Raw genomic sequence first — 22,209 nt, forward strand, 5'->3', positions numbered from 1 at the left:
AGAATAAAGAAAATCTATAGCACAAAGGAAAGGATATATGAAGGCATGGCTGGTGTCTAAAGGCTAACTACCAAGATAAAGGTAAGAGAGAGGCAGAAGAGAGGGTTTTTACCTCCCAACATTTCTGTCCATCTCCTCCCCTACAAATAATTCAGTACCTCACCTCTTTTGCAGTTTTTTGTAAACCTTAGTTCTTCTGCTAGTCCATTTAGATGGTCACTTTAAAAGTCTCATAATATTTGCTCATCGCTGCTGATAATTATTCCTCCGAACAACTCCCATTTGGAGTTTAAAACATATATATTAGCTTTCTCTCACAGTAACATATTCATCACGCACTCTACTGATTTCCTTATGCCTTTTTTGGCTCTCTTACCTCTGAAACTGCTGCCAACTAACTTCTCTATTAACTGCTTAGTTTGTTTCTCCCAAGCCAAATCTCTCATCAATAAAACCATTTGTTTGGCTTGGTTGTCAAACTGAAAGACTGGTACTGCAGAACTGGAAGGGGTATACATTAAGTGGTCAAGATTTGAAAAGTATACTGTAATTAAGAGCTATGTTTTATGATCTATGCATGTGAATGCCTCTACAGATTGAAATCTAGGCTTTAATTTAAGACTCTGGGATTCTGACTCAGTTCTCTGGCTTGGTTAATGGATCGACAAATATTTACTGCACGCTTTAATGGGCCTATTACCATACATAAAAGTAAACAGTACACAAAGTTAAATAACACAAGATGCATACCTGAACTCTCTACAAAGGAGAGGATAAATAAGGCGTTTAAAGGAATCATCCAGTGAGTTGTATAAGATCTTCATTAACTCTGGCCTTGCAAAGCCACGTGGTCTCCACCTGCAAAAAAGAAAAGCCTATTCTAACACTGATGTAACAAGAATAAGACCATAAAAGGGCTCCTGGAAGAGGAGAGGGGAAGTGGAAAAGAAAAGGGGGAAAGAAACTTTACTGAAGCCAAAGTAACATAATCTGTGAGGAGAGGCTGTGATGTCTGAAAATTATTACTATGACATCTGGAGTTCTTATTTTTAAAAACCTGGTAACCATGGTCACACACAAAACTTAAGGAAGGAAAAACCTATTCTGAGGAGAGTCCCCAAGGCATTATTAATAATGGCCAAAATTGTTAAGCTATAAGAAAGTAACAAAAATTACTGAAGCACTGCTATAGACTGAATTATGTCCCTAAAATTAGTATGTTGAAGCCTTAACCCCTAAGTTGGATGGAGATGGGGCTGTTGAGAGATAATTAGGTTTAGATGAGGTCATGAAGGCAGGGTCTCCATGATGGGATTAGTGCCCACATAAGAAGAAACATCAGATACCCGCCTCTCCACAATGCCAGGTGAGGACATAATGAAAAGGCAACTGTCTACAAGCCAGAAAGAGGGTTCCCTTCAAAATCCAAGTCAGCCTGACCTTGATCTTCGACTTCCAGCTTCCAGAACTGGGAGAAAATTTCTGTTGTTTAAGCCACCTAGTCTATGGTATTTTGTTATGGCAGCTGAAGCTAAGACAAGCACTGTATCCTTCTTTCACTATTTCTTAATCTCTTCCTGAGAGTTAAAATAGATTGAATAAAGGAGAAACTCTGTTTTATTCATTGCCTCTTGTCATTCTTGAGTAGAACTCATTCTATTCCTGAGGTTGTACTGCTCTATTAGGTAGCATATCTGCATACATACTGATAAATACAAATATCAGAGAACCCATCATTAGTAGAAATTTGCAAAGGAACAGTAAGATAAAAACACAAGCTAAAAAGGACAAACAAATTCAGCCCTACCCCTTCTGTGTATTCTACCCCTTCTGTGTACTCTACAGCATTTCTGCCTGCATCCTTCAACGGCTCTTGAATAGAAAAATACTAATATTTTATCAATCATTCTTAATAAACCATTAATATACTTTAGGGACACTGTCATCTCCCTTACTTATCTCAGCTAGGAAATTAACTAAATTTCAGTGAACAAATATTTAAGCATTTATAATATGATACAAGAGCTTCCCTGGTGGCTCTGCGATAAAGATGCCTGCAAGGCAGGAGACCTGGGTTTGGTCCCTGGGTTGGGAAGATCCCTTAGAAAAAGGAATGGCTACCCACCCCAGTATTCTTGCCTAGAAAATTCCATGGACAGAGGAGCCTGGCAGGCTACAGTCCATGGGGTCACAAACAGACACAACTGAGCGTGCATGCAGACACACACACACACACAAAAGGCTACATAACAACTAACTGAATCCCTTCCATAGAAGGGTATTACTTGAGTAAAATAGTTTTGCTTTTTAATTTGAATGAATGCAATTTTACGTAGAACATATATCCTTCCTTCCATCCAAACCCTGTTTCTCCCTACTGTCACCTATTCCTGATGTCATGAGAGGTAGAGAGAACTAAGGTGTGAATTAAGACACAGTTATTATTTTTATATTCTGTTGCTGTTATAGGCATACCTCAGAGATACTGTCTGTTAGGTAGGTTCTAGACCACCACAATGAAGTATCACAATTAAGTGAGTCACATGACGTTTTTGGTTTCCCAGAGCATACATAAGACTAATGTTTATACTATACTGTAGTCTTTTAAGTGTGTAATACTGTTATGATGATGATTCTTCCTCTAACTCAACAGTTAAACATCTCTGAATAAATACTAAGACAGGCAGCACTTTAATTAAAATCCCATAATACAAAAGATATGGTATATAAGATGTGTACAATGAAGCACACAGATTAAGACAGAGGTCACAAACCTCAAATTCCTACATGGGTCAAGAAAGTACTGTAAAATTGGGGCTCTGTAACAACCTAAAGGGGTAGGCAGGGGTGGGAGGTGGGAGGGAGGTTCAAGAGAAAAGGGACATAAGTACACCTATAGCTAATTCATGCTGCTGTATGGCAGAAATCAAACCAATACTGTAAAGCAATCATCCTTCAATTAAAAATAAAGAAATTAGAATTAAAAAAAAAAATTTTAAAGAAAGTACTACAAACAAATGAAAAAGACCCAGGGCTTACATGTGTGTTTTTGACAGAGACATGCTTTGCCTACCCCTTTAGACAAAGAAATATACTCCACTTTGGCAAAGAAATACACTCCCCCTGATTTTGTATCTATAGATAAAGGTAGGCTTTCTCCATCTAGCTTTCATTTTCCCATATTTAAAACAGAAATGGATGTCCCTATATAGTTCCCTTTAAATCTACTACAGAACCACTTTAGTGTAGCATTTTCTCAAAGTGATGACAAACATTTGGGGACAGAATGATTTGCTAAAAGACTATCCCATGCACTGACACTAAAAGCTAATTTTAAAAAATAAAAAAGGGTAGTGGCTAGTCATTCATTCATTCATTATTCATATGATATCTGATAAAATTTTGTCTCAATTATCCATAATGAACAAAAGACTTCAGATATACTATACACAGTATGTTTCTGTTAATTCATCTTTTTCAAAAAAGAAAAAACACTCTTTATAAAAGATTTGGAGAAGGCAATGGCAACCTACTCCAGTACTCTTGCCTGGAAAATCCCATGGGTGGAAGAGCCTGGTAGGCTGCAGGCCATGGGGTCACGAGAAGTCGGACACAACTGAGCAACTTCACTTTCACTTTTCACTTTTCTGCATTGGAGAAGGAAATGGCAACCCACTCCACTGTTCTTGCCTGGAGAATCCCAGGGACAGGGGAGCCTGGTGGGCTGCTGTCTATGGGGTCGCACAGAGTCAGACACAACTGGAGTGACTTAGCAACAGTAGCAGCAGCATAAAAGATTTATATGATACAGATTAAACTGAAGGTCCTTCTTCCCAGAAATAGCCATTATTAATAACTCTTACATACTTCCCAGATAGTTCCTATTTCAACACACACGTTTTATAAAAATGTAAAAAGGATACACATCTATCCGTTTATTTTTTAACACAACAGACATCTTTCCATATAGATCTCGATAAAGCATTTTAAAAATGAAAGAAAGGAAATTCTGCAAAAACCTATAAACAGACCTGTTTTGTATGCACCACTTGCAGAACTCTTTCTTTACTCCATCAGGAATGTTAACCTTGACAGTCAGTATCTTCAAATTTTCTCCACGGTTAATTGCCAGAATCTGAGTGCAAACATACAGAGCAAAGAATGATGATCCACAAAATATATAAATGAACAATTTAATCAGTCAACACTTGTGAAATAAATTGGGTGGTTACCCAGGTTAGAGTTCTATCAGTTGTGCATTCATTTATTTACCAAGAATGTATTCAAAAATACTCATTTTTTAATACTTTTTACCAAAATAAAATAGAGCTACAAAGCCTATGACAGTCACAGGAAGAGACTTCGGTGATCTAAAATCTCATTTCAGATTCTACTAACTGAAAGTTTTTGATCACCTAGAGCTCCAAAATCACTGCAGATGGTGACTGCAGCCATGAAAATTAAAAAGACGCTTGCTCCTTGGAAGAAAAGCTACAACCAACCTAGACAGCATATTAAAAAGCAGAGACATTACTTTGCCAACAAAGGTGTGTCTAGTCAAAGTTATGGTTTTTTAGGTAGTCATGGATGGATGTGAGAGTTGGACTATAAAGAAAGCTGAGTGCCAAAGAATTGATGCTTTCGAACTGTGGTGTTGGAGAAGACTCTAGAGTCCCTTGGACTGCAAGGAGATCAAACCAGTCCATCCTAAAGGAGATCAGTCCTGAATATTCATTGGAAGGACTGATGCTGAAGCTGAAACTCCAATACCTTGGCCACCTGATGCCAAGAACTGACTCACTGGAAGAGACCCTGATGCTGGGAAAGACTGAAAGTGGGAGGAGAAGGGGACACCAGAGGATGAAATAGTTGGATGGCATCACAGACTCAATGGACATGAGTAAGCTCCAGGAGTTGGTGATGGACAGGGAAACTTGGCGTGCTGCAGTCCATGGGGTTAGAAACAGTTGGACATGACTGAGCGACTGAACTGAACTGAGAGCAGAGGTTCCCAACCTCTGGGATGATCTGCAGTAGAGCTACTGTAATAATAATAGAAATACAGTAAACAATAGTGAAGTGAATTTGCTTAGTCGTGTCCAACTCTTTGCAACCCCATGGACTATAGCCTACCAGGCTCCTCCATCCATGGGATTTTCCAGGCAAGAGTACTGGAGTGGGGTGCCATTGCCTTCTCCAACAGTATACAATAAATAGAAATAATAAAACAAAGCAAAGTATACAATAAATAGAAATAATAAAACAAAGCACACTATAAATGTAAAGGGCTTAAATCACCCTGAAACCATCCACTCCACATCCTACCCCATTCCCACACCCCAGGCCTGTGGAAAAATTATCTTCCACAAAAATGGTCCCTGGTGCCAAAAAGTTTGGGGACTGTTCACTAGGCTTAGAAGGATATATTTCCTTTATTTGTTCAAAGACATCACTAAGATAAATACAAATATGCAAAACTCTAAGTGGAATATTTAACAACTACTAATCATTACCATTTATTGAGCAATTACTAATTGTCAGGTCCATCTAAGCACTAAATATGTTATCTCATTTATCTTCAAAGCCACCAGTAATGCATGTGCTATCATCTTACTTTTATATGATAATTCTTCTAAAACTAACTTGTCCCAAATCAAAAGGCTAGCAAGGAGCAAAGGAGGAATTTAAATTCACATCAAGCTGTGTCTGCTCTTAATTAGTGTATTAAAAGAATAATTATTTTAAAACACATTAAAAACACTCCTCAAAAAAGAGCAAACGAAGCAAACCTAAAGCAAGCAGAAGGAAGAAAATAATAAACAATGGAAGGGAACTAAATAAAACAGAGAATAGAAAACAACAAAAAATATCAACAAAACCAGAAGCTAGGTCTTGGAAAATATCAGCAAAATCAACAAGCCTTTCACTAGATGACCAAGGCAAAGAAGGAGACATTCCAGTTATCAAAATCAGGAATGAAAGGAGCCATTAATCTGAATATTATAGAAATAAAAATAAAAGGGCTCATAAGAGCATACTATGAACAACCATACACCAAATTAGGTTAATCAAATGGACAAATTCCTAAAAAGACACCGACTTCCAAAATAGAACAAAAAAGAAAGAGAAAATCCAAAATGATCCCTAACAAGTAAAAAGACAGAATTAATAATTTTAAATTTCCCACAAGGAAAAACCCAGGCTCCTATGGCTACACTGCTGAATTCCACTAAATATTTAAAGAAGAATCGATACCAATTCATCACAAACTCCTCAAAAAATACAATAGGAACAAAAAAAGCTTCCTGATTCTGTTTACCCTAATACCAAAACCAGACAAGAACACTGTAAGAAAAATGTAAAGACTGTTACTTCTTATGAATATAGATGTAAACATTCTCAATAAAATACTAGTAAACCAAACTCATAAACATATTTTAAAAAATTATACATGAGGCTCAAAAGGGATTAATTCCAGGAATGCAAGGTTGATTTAACATCCAAAAAGGAGCTAACATAATACATCATTAACAATAGAATAAAAAGCAAAAATTACATGGTCATGTCAATAAATGCAGAAATAATATTTGAAAAAATTCCAGCAGTTGTTCATGATAAAAAATACAGAGTAAACTAGGAACAGACAGCAAACTCTTCAACATGATAAAAGGTACATACAAAAACTCCACAACATAATATTTAATAGCGAAAGACTAGATGTTTTCTCTCTACGATTACAAGGGTGTCTCCTCTTGCACTTCTAGTCAACACTGTATAAAAGGTTCTATCCTGGAAAATTACGCAAGAAATAAAAGGCCTCTAGATTGAAAAGAAAGAAGTAAACCTATCTCTATTTGCAGATAATATACTCTTGCTTACACTAAATCCTAAGAAATTCACTATAAAACTACTTGAACTAATACAGTTCAGCAAGGTTGCAGGATAATCAATTTCTACACAGTAGCAATAAACATTATGAAAATAATTTTTAAAAATTCTATTTACCATACCACCAGCAAGAATAAATTACTTAGGAATAAACTTAATAAAGTAAGTTCAAAACTTATACTCTTGAAAACTATAAACACTATTTTTTTTTAATTGAACCCAAATAAATGGAAAGACATCCCAGGTCCATGGACCAAAAGGCTTAATATTGCTAAATGGCAATAATCCCCAAATTAATTCACAAATTCAATATAAGCCCTATCAAATCCCAGTCAGTTTTGTTGCAGAAATTGAACAACTAACTCCAAGATTCAAATAGAAATTAAAGGAATCCAGCATAAACAAGTCAATCTTGTTTAAAAAAAGAACAAACCTGGAGGACTGTCACTTCTCAGTTATAAACTACAGTAAACAACCGTGTGGCATTAAAGATAAACATACAGATCAACAGAATAGAACTGACAGTCCAGAAGTAAGTCTATACATCTACCATCAAGTGAATGTCAACAAGGCTGCTAAGACAGTTTAATGGGGAAAATAGCCTTTTCAATAAGTGACTCTGGGACAATGGATGGTCACATGCATGGATATGAAGTTGGATTGTTTCCACACAACATACACAAAAATTAGCTCAAAATTGATCACACCTGTTGATATAAGACACTTTAGAAGAAAATACATGGGAAAATACATAGTCTTAAGTTACATAAAGCCTTAGGTAAAACACCACAAGCATAATCAACACAAGAAAAGAACTACACAGATTACTTCAACAAGATTATACTCTATACCTCAAAGAATACTGTCAAGAAAGTGAGAAGAAAGCCCTTAGCAAAAAAAAACTTTTTAAGTTTCGCAAATCATACATCATACAAAGGACTTATACCTGAACATACAACTCATAACTCAACAGTAAAAAGATACAACCTAACTAAAAATATTCAAAAGGGCCACAGACATATTTTTTCAAAGATAATATAGAAATGTTCAATGAGTACATAAAAAGATGCTCAACATCAGTTTTTACTAGAGAAATGCAAATCAAAACCATAATGAGATATGACTTGATAAAAAAATGGCCACAATAAAAAAGACAGAGAGTAAGTATGGATTAGGATATAAAGAAACCAAATCCTCATAAACTGTTGGTGGAAAGGTAAAATAGTGTAGCTACTTTGGACAACAGTATGGCAGTTCTTCAAAAGGTTAGAGAGATACTATATAATTCAGCAATTTCACTGCTACATAAAAAAGGAAAAGTATGTATCTTTTTGAAACTTTATATAAATTTTAAAAGCATTTTCAAGTAAAATGTTAAATACAGAACAAACTGTCAAAATTTTAAAAACTATAGATACTTTAAAAATACTTTAAATATATTTGAGACATTTCTAAGGTAAATACTGGCAGAAAAAATCACTTAAAAATAAATTTTTAATGCAAAATAAACTTTATTTGGGGCTGGACAAAACCTTCAATGTCTGCCAGCTCTCTAAAATAGTGAAAGGAACACTCAACAGTAAATAAAAGTTCTTTATCCAAAGATTTATAGATAATAAATTCATTCATGCAGAATATAATAATAGAGTAGAAGAAGTTATTTAATCTTTATTTATAAAAATATACTACAAGGCCATTCTCACCTTTACTCCAGAAAAAAACACCTAATTCTGCTTTATTGACTATGCCAAAGCATTTATCTGTGTGGATCACAACAAACTGTGGAAAATTCTGAAAGAGATGGGAATACCAGATCACCTGACCTACCTCTTGAGAAATCTGTATGCAGGTCAAAAAGCAACAGTTAGAACAGGACATGGAACAGACTGGTTCCAAATCGGGAAAGGAGTACATCAAGGCTATATATTGTCACCCTGCTTATTTAACTTATATGCAGAGTACATCATGAGGAATGCTGGGCTGGAGGAAGCACAAGTTGGAATCAAGACTGCCGGGAGAAATATCAATAACCTCAGATACGCATATTACACCACCCTTATGACAGAAAGTGAAGAAGAACTAAAGTGCCTCTTGATGAAAGTAAAAGAGGAGAGTGAAAAAGTTGGCTTAAAACTCAACATTTGGAAAACTAAGACTATGGCACCCAGTCCCATCACCTCATGGCAAATAGACAGAGAAACAATGGAAACTGTGAGAGACTTTATTTTGGGGGCTCCAAAATCACTGCAGATGGTGACTGCAGCCATGAAATTAAAAGACGCTTGCTCCCTGGAAGAAAAGCTATGACCATCCTAGACAGCATATTAAAAAGCAGAACTCAAAATGGATTAAAGACATAAATGTAACACCAGAAACTATTAAACTCTTAGAAGAGAACATAGGCAGAACACTCAATGACATGAATCAAAACAAGATCTTCTATGACTCACCTCCTACAGTAATGGAAATAAAAACAAAAAATAAACAAGTGGGACCTAATTAAACTTGAAAGCTTTAAAAGGTGAAGACAGCCCTCAGAATGGAGAAAATAATACCAAGGGAAACAACTGATAAAGAATTAATTTCCAAAACATACAAGCAGCTTATACAATTCAATACCAAAAAAAACAAACAACCCAATCAAAAAGTGGGAAAGGGACCTGAAGAGACATTCCTCCAAAGAAGACATACAGATGGCTAACAAGCACATGAAAAGAGGCTCAACATCACTCACTATCACATAAATGCAAATCAATGAAACCACCATATAACCCAGCAATACCACTTCTAGGCATATACCCTGAGGAAATAAAAACTGAAAAAGACACAAATACCCCAATGTTCATTGCAGCTCTATTTACAATAGCTAGAACACGGAAGCAACCTAGATGTCCATTGTTAGAAAATGGATAAAGAAGCTGTGGTACATACACACAATGGAATACTACTCAGTCATAAAAAGGAATGCATTTGAATCTGTTCTAATGAGGTGGACGAAACTGGAGCCATTATACTTTGTGAAGTAAGTCAGAAAGAGAAATATAAATATCATATACTGACACATATATATGGAATCTGAAGAGATGGCACTGATGAATATATTTTCAGGGTGGCAATGGAAAAATGGACACAGAGAACAGATCTATGGACAAGGTGGGAGGAGAGGAGGGAGAAGGGGAGATGTATGGGGAGAGTAACAGAAACTTACAATACCATGTGTAAAACAGATAGCCAATGGGAATTTTCTGTAAGACTCAGGGAACTCAAACAGGGGCTCTGTGACAGGCTGAAGGGTGGGGTGGGAAGGGAAATGGGAGGGAGGTCTGGGAGGGAGGGGAAATGGGTATACTTATGGCGGATTCTTGTTGATGTATGACAGAAAACCACAAAATTCTGTAAAGCAATTATCCTTCAATTAAGAAAAAATTTTTTTTTAAGCAGAGACTACTTTGCCAACAAAGGTCCATATAGTCAAAGCTATGGCTTCTTCAGTAGCCATGTATTGATGCGAGAGTTGGACTATAAAAAAAGCTGAGCGCTGAAGAACTGATGTTTTTGAACTGTGGTGTTGGAGAAGACTCCTTGGACTGCAAGGAGATCCAACCAGTCCATCCTAAAGGAAATCAGTCCTGGATATTCACTGAAAGGATTGATGCTGAAGCTGAAACTCCAATACTTCGGAAACCTGATGCCAAGAACTGACTCATTTGAAAAGACCCCGATGCTGGGAAAGATTGAAGGCAGGAGGAGAAGGGGAGGACAAAGGATGAGATGGTTGGACAGCATCACCAACTCAATGGACATGAGTTTGAGCAAGCTCCAGGAGTTAGTGATGGATAGGGAAGCCTGGCGTGCTGCAGTCCATGGGGTCGCAGAGTCGGACACGACTGAGTGGCTGAACAGAACTGAAAGACATACCAGAATTACTGTAGATGACAGCAGCACTGAGTGTAAAAGAGGTAGTGGTAAAAGACACAGAAAGGGAGACATCAGTGAAAGAAGCTATCATCAAAAAAGAACGGGAAGGCTGAGTTACAAATCCATGTTGTGGAAAGGAGCACACTAAGGACCAATGTACAAAAAAAAGAAAACAAGATGCAGCAAGAATTCATGTAAATTTAGTAGACAGCTACAACAGCTCCTCCCGCGGTATTTGGAGGAGTTCCAGCCTCTGTCGTTCCTTTGTCATGGTCTGTCATCACCCTCCCTTGCTGCTGTCTTCTGGGGTGCTATATGCTTGGCTATCTAAGTGGAGGCTGAAAAGCAGAGTTTACAGTTGGGGACATGAGGCCTTAGCATCAGAGGGATTGAAAAATCATCTTTCTGAGCTGGCATATCATCACTCTAGCCTCCAAGATAACTGAAAAGCTCTCAAAACACAGGGCTGTTCTTCAAAACTGACATTCCCAAAACGCTCTACTTTCTCAGGTCTTAGTATTGTCACTTAGAAACATCTGTCAATCACAAACTTCAATGCAACAACAACTAACTCAGAATGTCATAGGTGCTACACATACTAGTTAAAATGCAGAAACCAAAATGTTTTTAAGCATTGAAAACAAAGTATTATTCATATTTATTAACAGAATAAAACTGTTTTTTCCAAAGCTGCAATAAAATTAAATCAAATAAAAGGAGACAATATCTAACAGCACAATCATTTCTGCAAAAGGAATTTTAGTAGTAACTGGTTTTACTAAAAATTATTTTTCATTAGGCTATATCAGTAGACAATAAGTAGGTAAGTAAAATTTCACTCTAACAATTTTTCCAATTATCAGAAGTATGCACTTTACCCCATGTGATACAGTGTACACAAAAGTAAAACAGACAACTTAGATATAACAGTGAAATACTTCAAAAGCTCAAGAGCAGGGACCATGTCACCTATATACCCTAAGAAGGAACCAATGCAGTTAGTGTTCAAGAATCTTTGTAGCATAACTGAAGATTCTTTGTTGTTACACACACAAAAAATAAAAATAAACATTTTCACATGTATACCACCATAAGTTTTGAAAAATTTTAGTGATGATAATTAAACATCATTATAAAAAGTAACACATTCTAGTCTTTTTCATTCAGTTCAGTTCAGTTGCTCAGTCGTGTCCGACTCTTTGTGACCCCATTAACCGCAGCACGCCAGGCCTCCCTGTCCATCACCAACTCCCGAAGTCCACCCAAACCCATGTTCACTGTGTTGGTGATGCCATCCAAACATCTCATCCTCTGTCGTCCCCTTCTCCTCCTGCCCTCAATCTTTTCCAGCATCAGGGTCTTTTCAAATGAGTCAGTGCTTTGCATCAGGTAGCCAAAGTACTGGAGTTTAAGCTTCAACATCAGTCCCTCCAATGAACACCCAGGACTGATCTCCTTTAGGAGGGAGTGGTTGGATCTCCTTGCAGTCCAAGGGATTCTCAAAAGTCTTCGCCAGCACCACAGTTCAAAAGCATTAATTCTTCAGCACTCAGCTTTCTTTATAGTCCAACTCTCACATCCACACATGACTACTGGAAAAACCATAGCCTTGACTAGACGGACCTTTGCTGGCAAAGTAATGTCTCTGATTTTTAATATGCTGTCTAGGTTGGTCATAATTTTCCTTCCAAGGAGTAAGCATCTTTTAATTTCATGGCTGCAATTACCATCTGCAGTGATTTTAGAGCCCAGAAAAATAAAGTCAGACACTGTTTCCCCATCTATTTCCCATGAAGTGATGGGACCAGATGCCATGATCTTCGTTTCCTGAATGTTGAGCTTTAAGCCAACTTTTTCCCTCTCCTCTTTCACTTTCATCAAGAGGCTTTCTAGTTCTTCTTCACTTTCTGCCATAAGGGTGGTGTCATCTGCATATCTGAGGTTATTGATGCCTCTCCCAGCAATCTTGACTCCAGCTTGTGCTTCCTCCAGCCCAGCGTTTCTCATGATGTACTCTGCATATAAGTTAAATAAGCAGGGTGACAATATACAGCCTTGACGTACTCCTTTTCCTATTTGGAACCAGTCTGTTGTTCCATGTCCAGTTCTAGCTGTTGCTTCCTGATCTGTATACAGGTTTCTCAAGAGGCAGGTCAGGTGGTCTGGTATTCCCATCTCTTTCAGAATTTTCCACAGTTTATTGTGATCCACACAGTCAGAGGCTTTGGCATAATCAATAAAGCAGATATTTTTCTGGAACTCTCTTGCTTTTTCAATGATCCAGCGGATGTTGGCAATTTGATCTCTGGTTCCTCTGCCTTTTCTAAAACCAGCTTGAACATCTGGAATTTTATGCTTCACATATTGCTGAAGCCTGGCTTGGAGAATTTTGAGCATTACTTTACTAGCATGTGAGATGAGTGCAACTGTGCGGTAGTTTGAGCATTCTTTGGCATTGCCTTTCTTTGGGATTGAAATGAAAACTGACCTTTTCCAGTCCTGTGGCCACTGCTGAGTTTTCCAAATTTGCTGGCATATTGAGTGCACCACTTTCACAGCATCATCTTTTAGGATTTGCAATAGTTCAACTGGAATTCCATCACCTCCACTAGCTTTGTTCATAGTAATGCTTCCTAAAGCCCACCTGACTTCACATTCCAAGATGTCCGGCTCTATGTGAGTGTGAGTGATCACACCTTCATGATAATTTGGGTCGTGAAGATCCTTTTTGTACAGTTCTTCTGTGTTTTCTTGCCACCTCTTCTTAATATCTTCTGCTTCTATTAGGTCCATACCATTTCTGTCCTTTATTGAGCCCATCCTTGCATGAAATGTTCCCTTGGTATCTCTAATTTTCTTGAAGAGATCTCTAGTCTTTCCCATTCTATTGTTTTCCTCTATTTCTTTGCATTGATCCCTGAGGAAGGCTTTCTTTTCTCTCCTTCCTATTCTTTGGAACTCTGCAGTCAACTAGGTATATCTTTCCTTTCTCCTTTGCTTTTTGCTTCCCTTCTTTTCACAGCTATTTGTAAGGCCTCCTCAGACAGCCATTTTGCTTTTTTGCATTTCTTTTTCTTGGGGATGGTCTTGCTCCCTGTCTCCTGTACAATGTGTTTTTCATTATCTTCTCCTTATTATAGGAAAATTCAGAAAGGAGGACAAAATAAAATTTTTAAATGATTTCTTGAGGAATTCCAGGTTTAAAGAACATTGGCAGTGTCTTGATTCCAAATCTCCCTCATCCTTCTATAACCCAATAAAGTAAAGGAATAAACAACACAGGACCCATATTTTTAGCACTTCTAGAAAACAGAAAATGAGACTGACATCTGATTTCCAAAAACAAAGAAGCAAATAAAAACATGCAAAGCAAAACAACAGAGAAACAGATTTGAGAAACATAAGGAAAGGAAATGCAAGCAAAAAATATTATACTGAGCCAAGCTGTCCTTCAAGTATCAAGGACAAAGGAAACAACTGTGACTGTGTCATAAAGTCAGAGAATACAGGTGAATCTCAGAGATACTGCAAATTCAGCTTCAGACTACTACAATAGAGCAACTATCACAATCAAGCAAGTCATATTTTTTGGTTACCCAGTGCATATAAAAGTTATATTATACTGTAGGTAAACAATACAATATGTCTAAAAAAAATGTAATTTAAAAGCAGCTATCATCAAAAAGAACACAAATAACAAATGCTGGCGAGGATATGGAAAAGGGAACCCTGTACACAGCTGCTGGGAATGTAAACTGGTGCAGCCACTGGGCAAAAGAGTATGGAAGTTTCTCAAAAAACTAAGAGTAGAACTGTCATATGACCCTGCAATTCCACTCCTGAGTGTATATCCAAAACAAAAACACTAACTCAGAAAGACACATGCACTGCAATGTTCAAAGCCAAATTATTTACAATTGCCAGGAAATGGAAGCAATTTAAGTGTCCTTCAACAGAAGAATGGATAAAGAAGATGTGGTCTATATCAACACCACACACACAGCCATACAAAAGAACAAAATTTTTGTCATATGCAACAACATGGATGAACAGGGAGGGTATTATGCTAAGAAATAAGATACAGAAGAAAAATATTATATGATATCACTCATATGTGGAAGATAAAAATACAACAAATTACAAAATACAGCAAAAAAAAGATTCGCAGATATAGAGAACAAACTAGTGTACCAGTGGGGTGGTGAGGGAACGGGGGAGAGGAAAAGATAGGGGAAGGGCATTAAGAGGTACAAACTAGGGACTTCCCTGGTGGTCTAGTAGTTAAGAATTCACCTGCCAAAGCAGGGACGTGGGTTCAACTCCTGGTCCAGGAGGATCCCACGTGCCATGGAGCAACTAAGTCTGTATGCACAGCTAGTGAGCTAGGGCTCTAGAGCCCATCCTCCACAACAAGAGAAGTCACCACAGTGAGAAGTCCTTACACCACAACAAAGAGTAGCTCCTGTTCTCTACTACTAAAGAAAGCCTACATGCCACAACAAAGATCCAGGGTAGTCAAAAAAAAGAAATAAAAATAGATAATTTTTTTTAAAAAAGGGTTACAAACTACTATGTATAAAATAAGCTACAAGGACATACTGTACAACACAGGGAATATAACCAATATTTTATAATGACTATAAATGGAGCATAAACCTTTAAAATTTGTGAATTGATATATGTAACCTGCAATTTATATAAAATTGTACAACTATACTTCAATAAATATTTTTTTTTAATGTTAAATACTTCATTGCTAAATAATATTAATTCTCATCTGAACCTTCAGCAAGTCATACTCTTTTTGTTAGTGGAGGGTCTTACCTCAGTGTTGATGGCTGCTGAATGATCTGGATGGTGGCTGCAGAAGACTGGGGTGGCTATGGCAATTTCTTAAAATAAGACAACAATGAAGTTTGCCACATCAATTGATCCTTCCTTTCAGGAGCAATTTCTCTGTAACAGGCAAATGCTGACAGCATTTTACCCACAGTAGAACCTGGAATCAATCCCCTCAAAACCTGACACTGCTTTCTCAACAAAGCTGAGGTAACATTCTATTAATAAATCATCTGTTGCCATCTGAACAATCTTTCCAACATCTGTACCAGGAGCAGATTCCATCTCACAGAAACATCTTTCTTTGCTCATCCATAAAAAGTAATTCCTCGTCCATTAGTTAAGTAACAAGATGATAACAATTCTTTCACATCTTTAGGCTCTACTTCTAATTCTAGCTTTCTTGCTATTTCTATCATAGCTTCAGTTATTTCCTTCACTGAAATCTTGAACCCTTAAAAGTCACCCATAAAGACTGAAATCAACTTCTTCCAAATTCCTATTAACATTGATATCATCTCTCTTCCCATGAATCACAAATGGTCTTAATGGCATCTAGAATGGTGAATCCTTTCTTGACGTTCAGTCGCTCAGTTGTGTCCAACTCTTTTGAGACCCCATGAACTGCAGCACTTCAGGCTTCCCTGTCCTTCACCATCTCCTGGAGCTTGCTCAAACTCATGTCCATCGAGTCACTGATGCCATCCAACCATCTCATCCTCTGTTTGTTGTCTCCTTCTCCTCCTGCCTTTTATCTTTCCCAGCATCAGGGTCTTTTCCAGCTCTTCACATCAGGTGGCCAAAATAGTACTGAAGCTTCAGCTTCAGCATCAGTCCTTACAATGAATATTCATGGTTGATTTCCTTAGGATTGACTGGTTTGATCTCCTTGCAGTCCAAGGGACTCTCAAGAGTCTTCTCCAACACCACAATACAAAAGCATCAAGTCTTCAGTGCTCAGCCTTCTTTGTGGTCCAACTCTCACATCCATACATGACTACTGGAAAAACCATAGCTTTGATTAGATGGACCTTTGTCGGCAAAGTGATGTCTCTGCTTTTTAATATGCTATCTAGGTTTGTCATAGCTTTTCTTCCAAGGACCAAGCATCTTCTAATTTCATGGCTCCAGTCACTGTCTGCAGTGATTTTGGAGCCCCCCAAAATAAAGTCTGTCACTGTTTCCATTGTTTTCCCATCTATTTGCCATGAAGTGATGGGACCAGATGCCATGATCTTCATTTTTTTAATCGTATCTAGAGGTTTTCAATTTACTTTGCCCAAATCCATCAGAGGATTTTCTATAACGCCTATAGTCTTCTGAAATGCATTTCATAAATAACAAGACTTGATAATCAAAATTACTGCTTGCAGAGTGGATGCTGCATTAGCAGGCATGAAAACAACATTAATCTCATTGTACATCTCCATCAGAACTCTTGGGTGACCAGGTGCATTGTGAATGAGCAATAATATTTTGAAAGGCACCTTTATTCCTGAGCAGTAGAACTCAACTGTAGGCTTAAAGTATTCAGCAAACCATGTTGTAAGCAGATGTGCTGTTATCCTGGCTTTCTTTGTTGTTCCATTTATAGAGCATTGGCTTCAATTTCAAGTCACCAGCTGCATTAGTCCCTAACAAGAGAGACCGTATCCTTTGAAGCTTTGAAGCCAGGCATATTTTCCTCTCTAGCTATGAAAGTCCTAGATGGCATCTTCCTCAAGTATAAGGCTGTTTCTTGTCTATAATGAAAATCTGTTGCTTATTGTAGCTACCTTCATTAATTATCTTAGTAGAGTTTCTGGATAACTTGTTGCAGCTTCTACATTAGCATGTGCTGTTTCACCTTTTTTTTTTCTTTTTTTGGTTGAGTTGAATAGCACACAAGGTCTTATTTCACCAACCAGGGACTGAATCTGTGCCCCCTGCAGTGGAAGCATGGAGTCCTAACCACTGCACCACCAGGGAAGTCCCCACTTTGCACTTTTAAGTTATGAAGATTGCTTCTTTCCTTAAATCTTCTTTTCATGAACCAACCTCTGCTAGTTTCAAACTTTTCTTCTGCAGCCTCCTCAACTTTCAGTCTTCACAGAGTTAAAGATAGCTTGGCCCATGCTCTGGATTAGGCTTTGACTTAAGGAAGTGTTACTGCTGCTTTGATCTTCTATCTAGACTACTGAAAATTTCTTGATATCATCAAAAGGCTGCTTTACTTTCTTATCATTCTTTGTTCCCTAGAGTAGCACTTTCAGTTTCCTTCAAGAATGTATCCTTTGCATTCACAACTTGGCTGCCTATTTGGCACAAGAGGCTAGACAGTGGCCTATCTCAGCTTTTGGCTTATTTTTCTCACTAAACGTAATCATTTCTAGTTTTTGATTTAAAGTGAGAGATGTGCAACTCCTCCTTTCATTTGAACACTTAGGGGCCACTGTAGGATAATTATAAATGGCCTAATGCCAATATTATTATATCTCAGGAAATAGTGAGGTCCAAGGAAGAGACAGAAGGGGAGACAGCTGATTGGTGGAGCAGTCAGAACACACATGGTACTTATCAATTCAGTTTGCTGTCTTATACAGGTGTGGTTGTGGCACCCCAAAACAATTACAATAGTAACATCCAAGATCACAGATCACTATAACAACATTTAAATTTTTTGAAACATTGTGAGAATTATGAAAATGTAACATAAGAGACATAAAGTCAGCAAATGTTGGAAACCGGTGCCAACAGACTTGTATGACACACAGTTGTCACAAACCTTCAATCTGTAAACTAGGCAGTATTGGCAAAGCATAATAAAGCAAAGCACTATGGAATAAGGTATGCCTGTACTATACACATAAAATCTTCTTGAGAAAACATTAATATAAGAGCAGAGGCCAGCAAACTATGGCCCATGGACCAAATCCAATCCAACATCTGTTTTCACATACAGAATTTTGTTTAAAACACAACTATGCTCATTCACTTATGTATTATCTATGACTGCTTGCATGCTACAATGGCAGTTGTGAATTTGCAGGAAGAGCCATCTAGCCCACCAAGTCTAAAATATTTTCTCTCCGGTCATTTACAGAAAAGTTTTGCCAACTCCATACTAGACTAGAGAATGAGCTTCAGTCAGCTAAAGGAAGACTAGAAATTTTTAGCAAAAGAACTAAGGGCAAGCATTTCATATAATTGAAAAGTTAAGATTAAAACAAAGGTGGAATCAATTTTCATTAAGAAAATACAAGTTGCAATCCTGATGTCAAAGTAGACTTCAAACTAAAAAAATTAAACAAGATAACACTTTATAAGGCTAAAGTCACATGCTGGTTTTGGAACAGAACAGGGGAATACATGCTGTTAAATGTGGTATCACCAAAGTGGCAGAGGAGGAAATTCTAAAATCCAAACCTCTACAGAAGTAACAAGCTAGCATAAAACTGTCAGATTCAATTTTTTCTTAACTCTGAAATCTAATCAAAATCTTACAACAACCAGAGGAACACAAAAAGAAGAAAACTTATAACAAACTGAACTGAACTGAAAAGAAGAAAGAAGCTGCAGAATTTTGGTAAAACAGCACTTTTAACGTACCCACTTACCATCCTCCACTCTCCAGTTCAACAGTGGTGGTACCGATAACAGCCTACTTTTCTGGTGCAGGTTGCTAGTACTAGAGGGAGCAATATGGACCTTATTCTCAAAAATTTGTGATTATGTGTTTTGATCTGTTTCATGCTTCCTGAGGGTTTGGCTCAAGGACTTGCCTTTGTTTTGCCTGTCTCAGAGCTTCCCCAAGACATATGTCATTTCCTGGCTGGTATCTGTCCAAAATATTTAAAGGCAATGTGTTAGCTGCAGTCTCAAAGGTAAAGGAACACTTGGGGATAAGGAATTATAATTAGAGCAACATCAGACAGACCAGAAAACTGGGAAAGGAAGAAGCCAGTAAATGAGACACTTGAGGGAAAGAGGCTTTTTTAAATGTCTGCATATTTTAGGGAATCTTAGAGGTCATGTGTCTTGTCTAGCACTCAGCACCAGACAAGACACTTGCTCTGAGAAGACCTTAAAAAGTTTTCACTTCTGTCTGACCTTAGAGCTCCATGCAAAGAGGAAGTGAAGGCTAAGGTAGAGCTGTAAACACACTCACTAAATGTTGATGAATGTCCCAATGAGAGCAAATATGCAAGACTGGGAGACAGTTATTTGTTTTGGCTCCAGGGATTAAGTAAATCTCTGTCAAGTAATCAGATGTCAACTAAGCTAAGGGACCAGAGACTTCAGTGTATTCATGATAGAGAATACAGACTACAGAAACAATTTAGCAGTCCCTAAACAAACCACAAAATAATAACAGCAATAACAACAAATGCTGGGGAGAAGGAGAACTTGATTTTCAGTGTTGACAATCAAACTCCAAGTTTTAACAACAAATTACAAGGCAGGCAAACATTCACAGGAAAAAAGAAACTAATAGAAACTGTCTCTGAGGAAGCTCAGACCTTGGCATTAATAGACACACTTTAAATTGTCTAGTCAAGGCTATGGTTTTTCCAGTAGTCATGTATGGATGTAAGAGCTGGACTATAAAGAAAGCTGAGCACTGAAGAATTAATGCTTCTGAAATGGTGGTGCTGGAGAAGACTTTTGAAAGTCCCTTGGATTGCCAGGAGATCCAACCAGTCCATCCTAAAGGAGATCAGTCCTGAGTGTTCATTGGAGGGATTGATGTTGAAGCTGAAACTCCAATACTTTGGCCACCTGATGCAAGGAACTGACTTTTTGAAAACACCCTGATGCTGGGAAAGATTGAAGATGGGAGGAGAAGGGGACAACAGAGGATGAGATGGTTGGATGGCATCACCGACTCGATGGACATGAATTTGGGTAAACTCTGGGAGTTGGTGATGGACAGGGAGGCCTGGAGTGCTTCAGTCCATGGGGTTGGACACAACTGAGCAAGTGAACTGAACTGAACTGAAACTGCTATAAACATGCTCAGTTAAAGGAAATCATAGACAGAGACCTAAAAGAAACCATGAGAATGTTGTCCCAACAAATACAGAATATCAATAGAATCGGGAATCATAAAAAAGAACCAGAGAAATTCCTGAGCAAAGAAATATAATGACTGAAATGAAAAATTTACTTAAGGGTTTCAATAGTCAATTTGAACAAAGAGAATAATCAACTTGAAGATATGTCAATTGAGATTACAGTCTGAGAAGAAGAAAGAAAAGAAATGAACAGAGCCTAAGAGACTCTAAAGCATGCCAACATACATTTAACAGGAAACTTAGGAGAGAAAAGGGCTCAAAGAATATTTGAAAAAATAATGGCCATAATTTTCCCAATTTTGATGAAAAACATCTATCTATACAACCAAGAATCACAACAAACTTCAAGAAGAATAAACTTGGAGATCCACAGCAAGACAAATTATAATCAAATTGTCAAAAGTTAAAGAGAATCTTGAATGAAGCAAGAAAAGTAATTCATCATATGCAAAGGCTCAGTAAGATTAACAGCTGATTTCTCATCAAAACCATGTATGTCAGAAGATAGTGGGATGACACATTCAAAGTGCTGAAAGAAAAAACTGTCAACCAAGAATTCTACATTCACAAAAGCTGTTTTGCAAGACAAAAAACAAAAAACCTGGAGATTGGTTGCACAATAATGTCAATATACTTAACATTACTAAACTGTACCCTTAAAAATAGTTAAGATAGTAAAGCTTATGTTATATGTATTTTATCACAACTAAAAATCAAGCTGGTTTTAGGAAAGGCAAAGGAACCAGAGATCAAATTGCCAACATCTGCTGGATCATCAAAAAAACAAGAGAGTTCCAGAAAAACATCTATTTCTGCTTTATTGACTATGCCAAAGCCTTTGACTGTGTGGATCACAATAAACTGTGGAAAATTCTGAAAGAGATGGGAATACCAGACCACCTGACCTGCCTCTTGAGAAACCTGTATGCAGGTCAGGAAGCAACAGTTAGAACTGGACATGGAACAACAGACTGGTTCCAAATAGGAAAAGGAGTACGTCAAGGCTGTATATTGTCACCCTGCTAATTTAACTTATATGCAGAGTACATCATGAGAAACACTGGACTGGAAGAAACACAAGCTGGAATCAAGATTGCTGGGAGAAACAGCAATAACCTCAGATATGCAGATGACACAACCCTTATGGCAGAAAGTGAAGAGGAACTCAAAAGCCTCTTGATGAAAGTGAAAGAGGAGAGTGAAAAAGTTGGCTTAAAGCTCAACATTCAGGAAACGAAGATCATGGCATCTGGTCCCATCACTTCATGGGAAATAGATGGGGAAACAGTAGAAACAGTGTCAGACTTTATTTTTGGGGGCTCCAAAATCACTGCAGATGGTGAATGCAGCCATGAAATTAAAAGACGCTTACTCCTTGGAAGAAAAGTTATGACCAACCTAGATAGTATATTCAGAAGCAGAGACATTACTTTACCGACTAAGGAGCATCTAGTCAAGGCTATGGTTTTTCCTGTGGTCATGTATGGATGTGAGAGTCAGACTGTGAAGA

General features: G+C 37.6%; 1 protein-coding gene across 1 annotated transcript in view; it reads right to left on the reverse strand.

Annotated features, from left to right (window-relative positions):
• Positions 1–22,209, reverse strand: part of SRBD1 (S1 RNA binding domain 1) — a 227,955-nt gene that overhangs the window by 171,155 nt on the left and 34,591 nt on the right. Inside the window, exons 10-11 of the mRNA XM_052648428.1 lie at positions 4,032–4,135; positions 751–858 (exon numbers count right to left, since the gene is read on the reverse strand). Coding sequence (XP_052504388.1) covers positions 751–858; positions 4,032–4,135 — 212 coding nt within the window. The remainder of the gene's footprint in view (positions 1–750; positions 859–4,031; positions 4,136–22,209) is intronic.

The sequence above is a fragment of the Budorcas taxicolor genome, chromosome 11, assembly GCF_023091745.1.
Source record: "Budorcas taxicolor isolate Tak-1 chromosome 11, Takin1.1, whole genome shotgun sequence".
NCBI classification, from domain to species: domain Eukaryota; kingdom Metazoa; phylum Chordata; class Mammalia; order Artiodactyla; family Bovidae; genus Budorcas; species Budorcas taxicolor.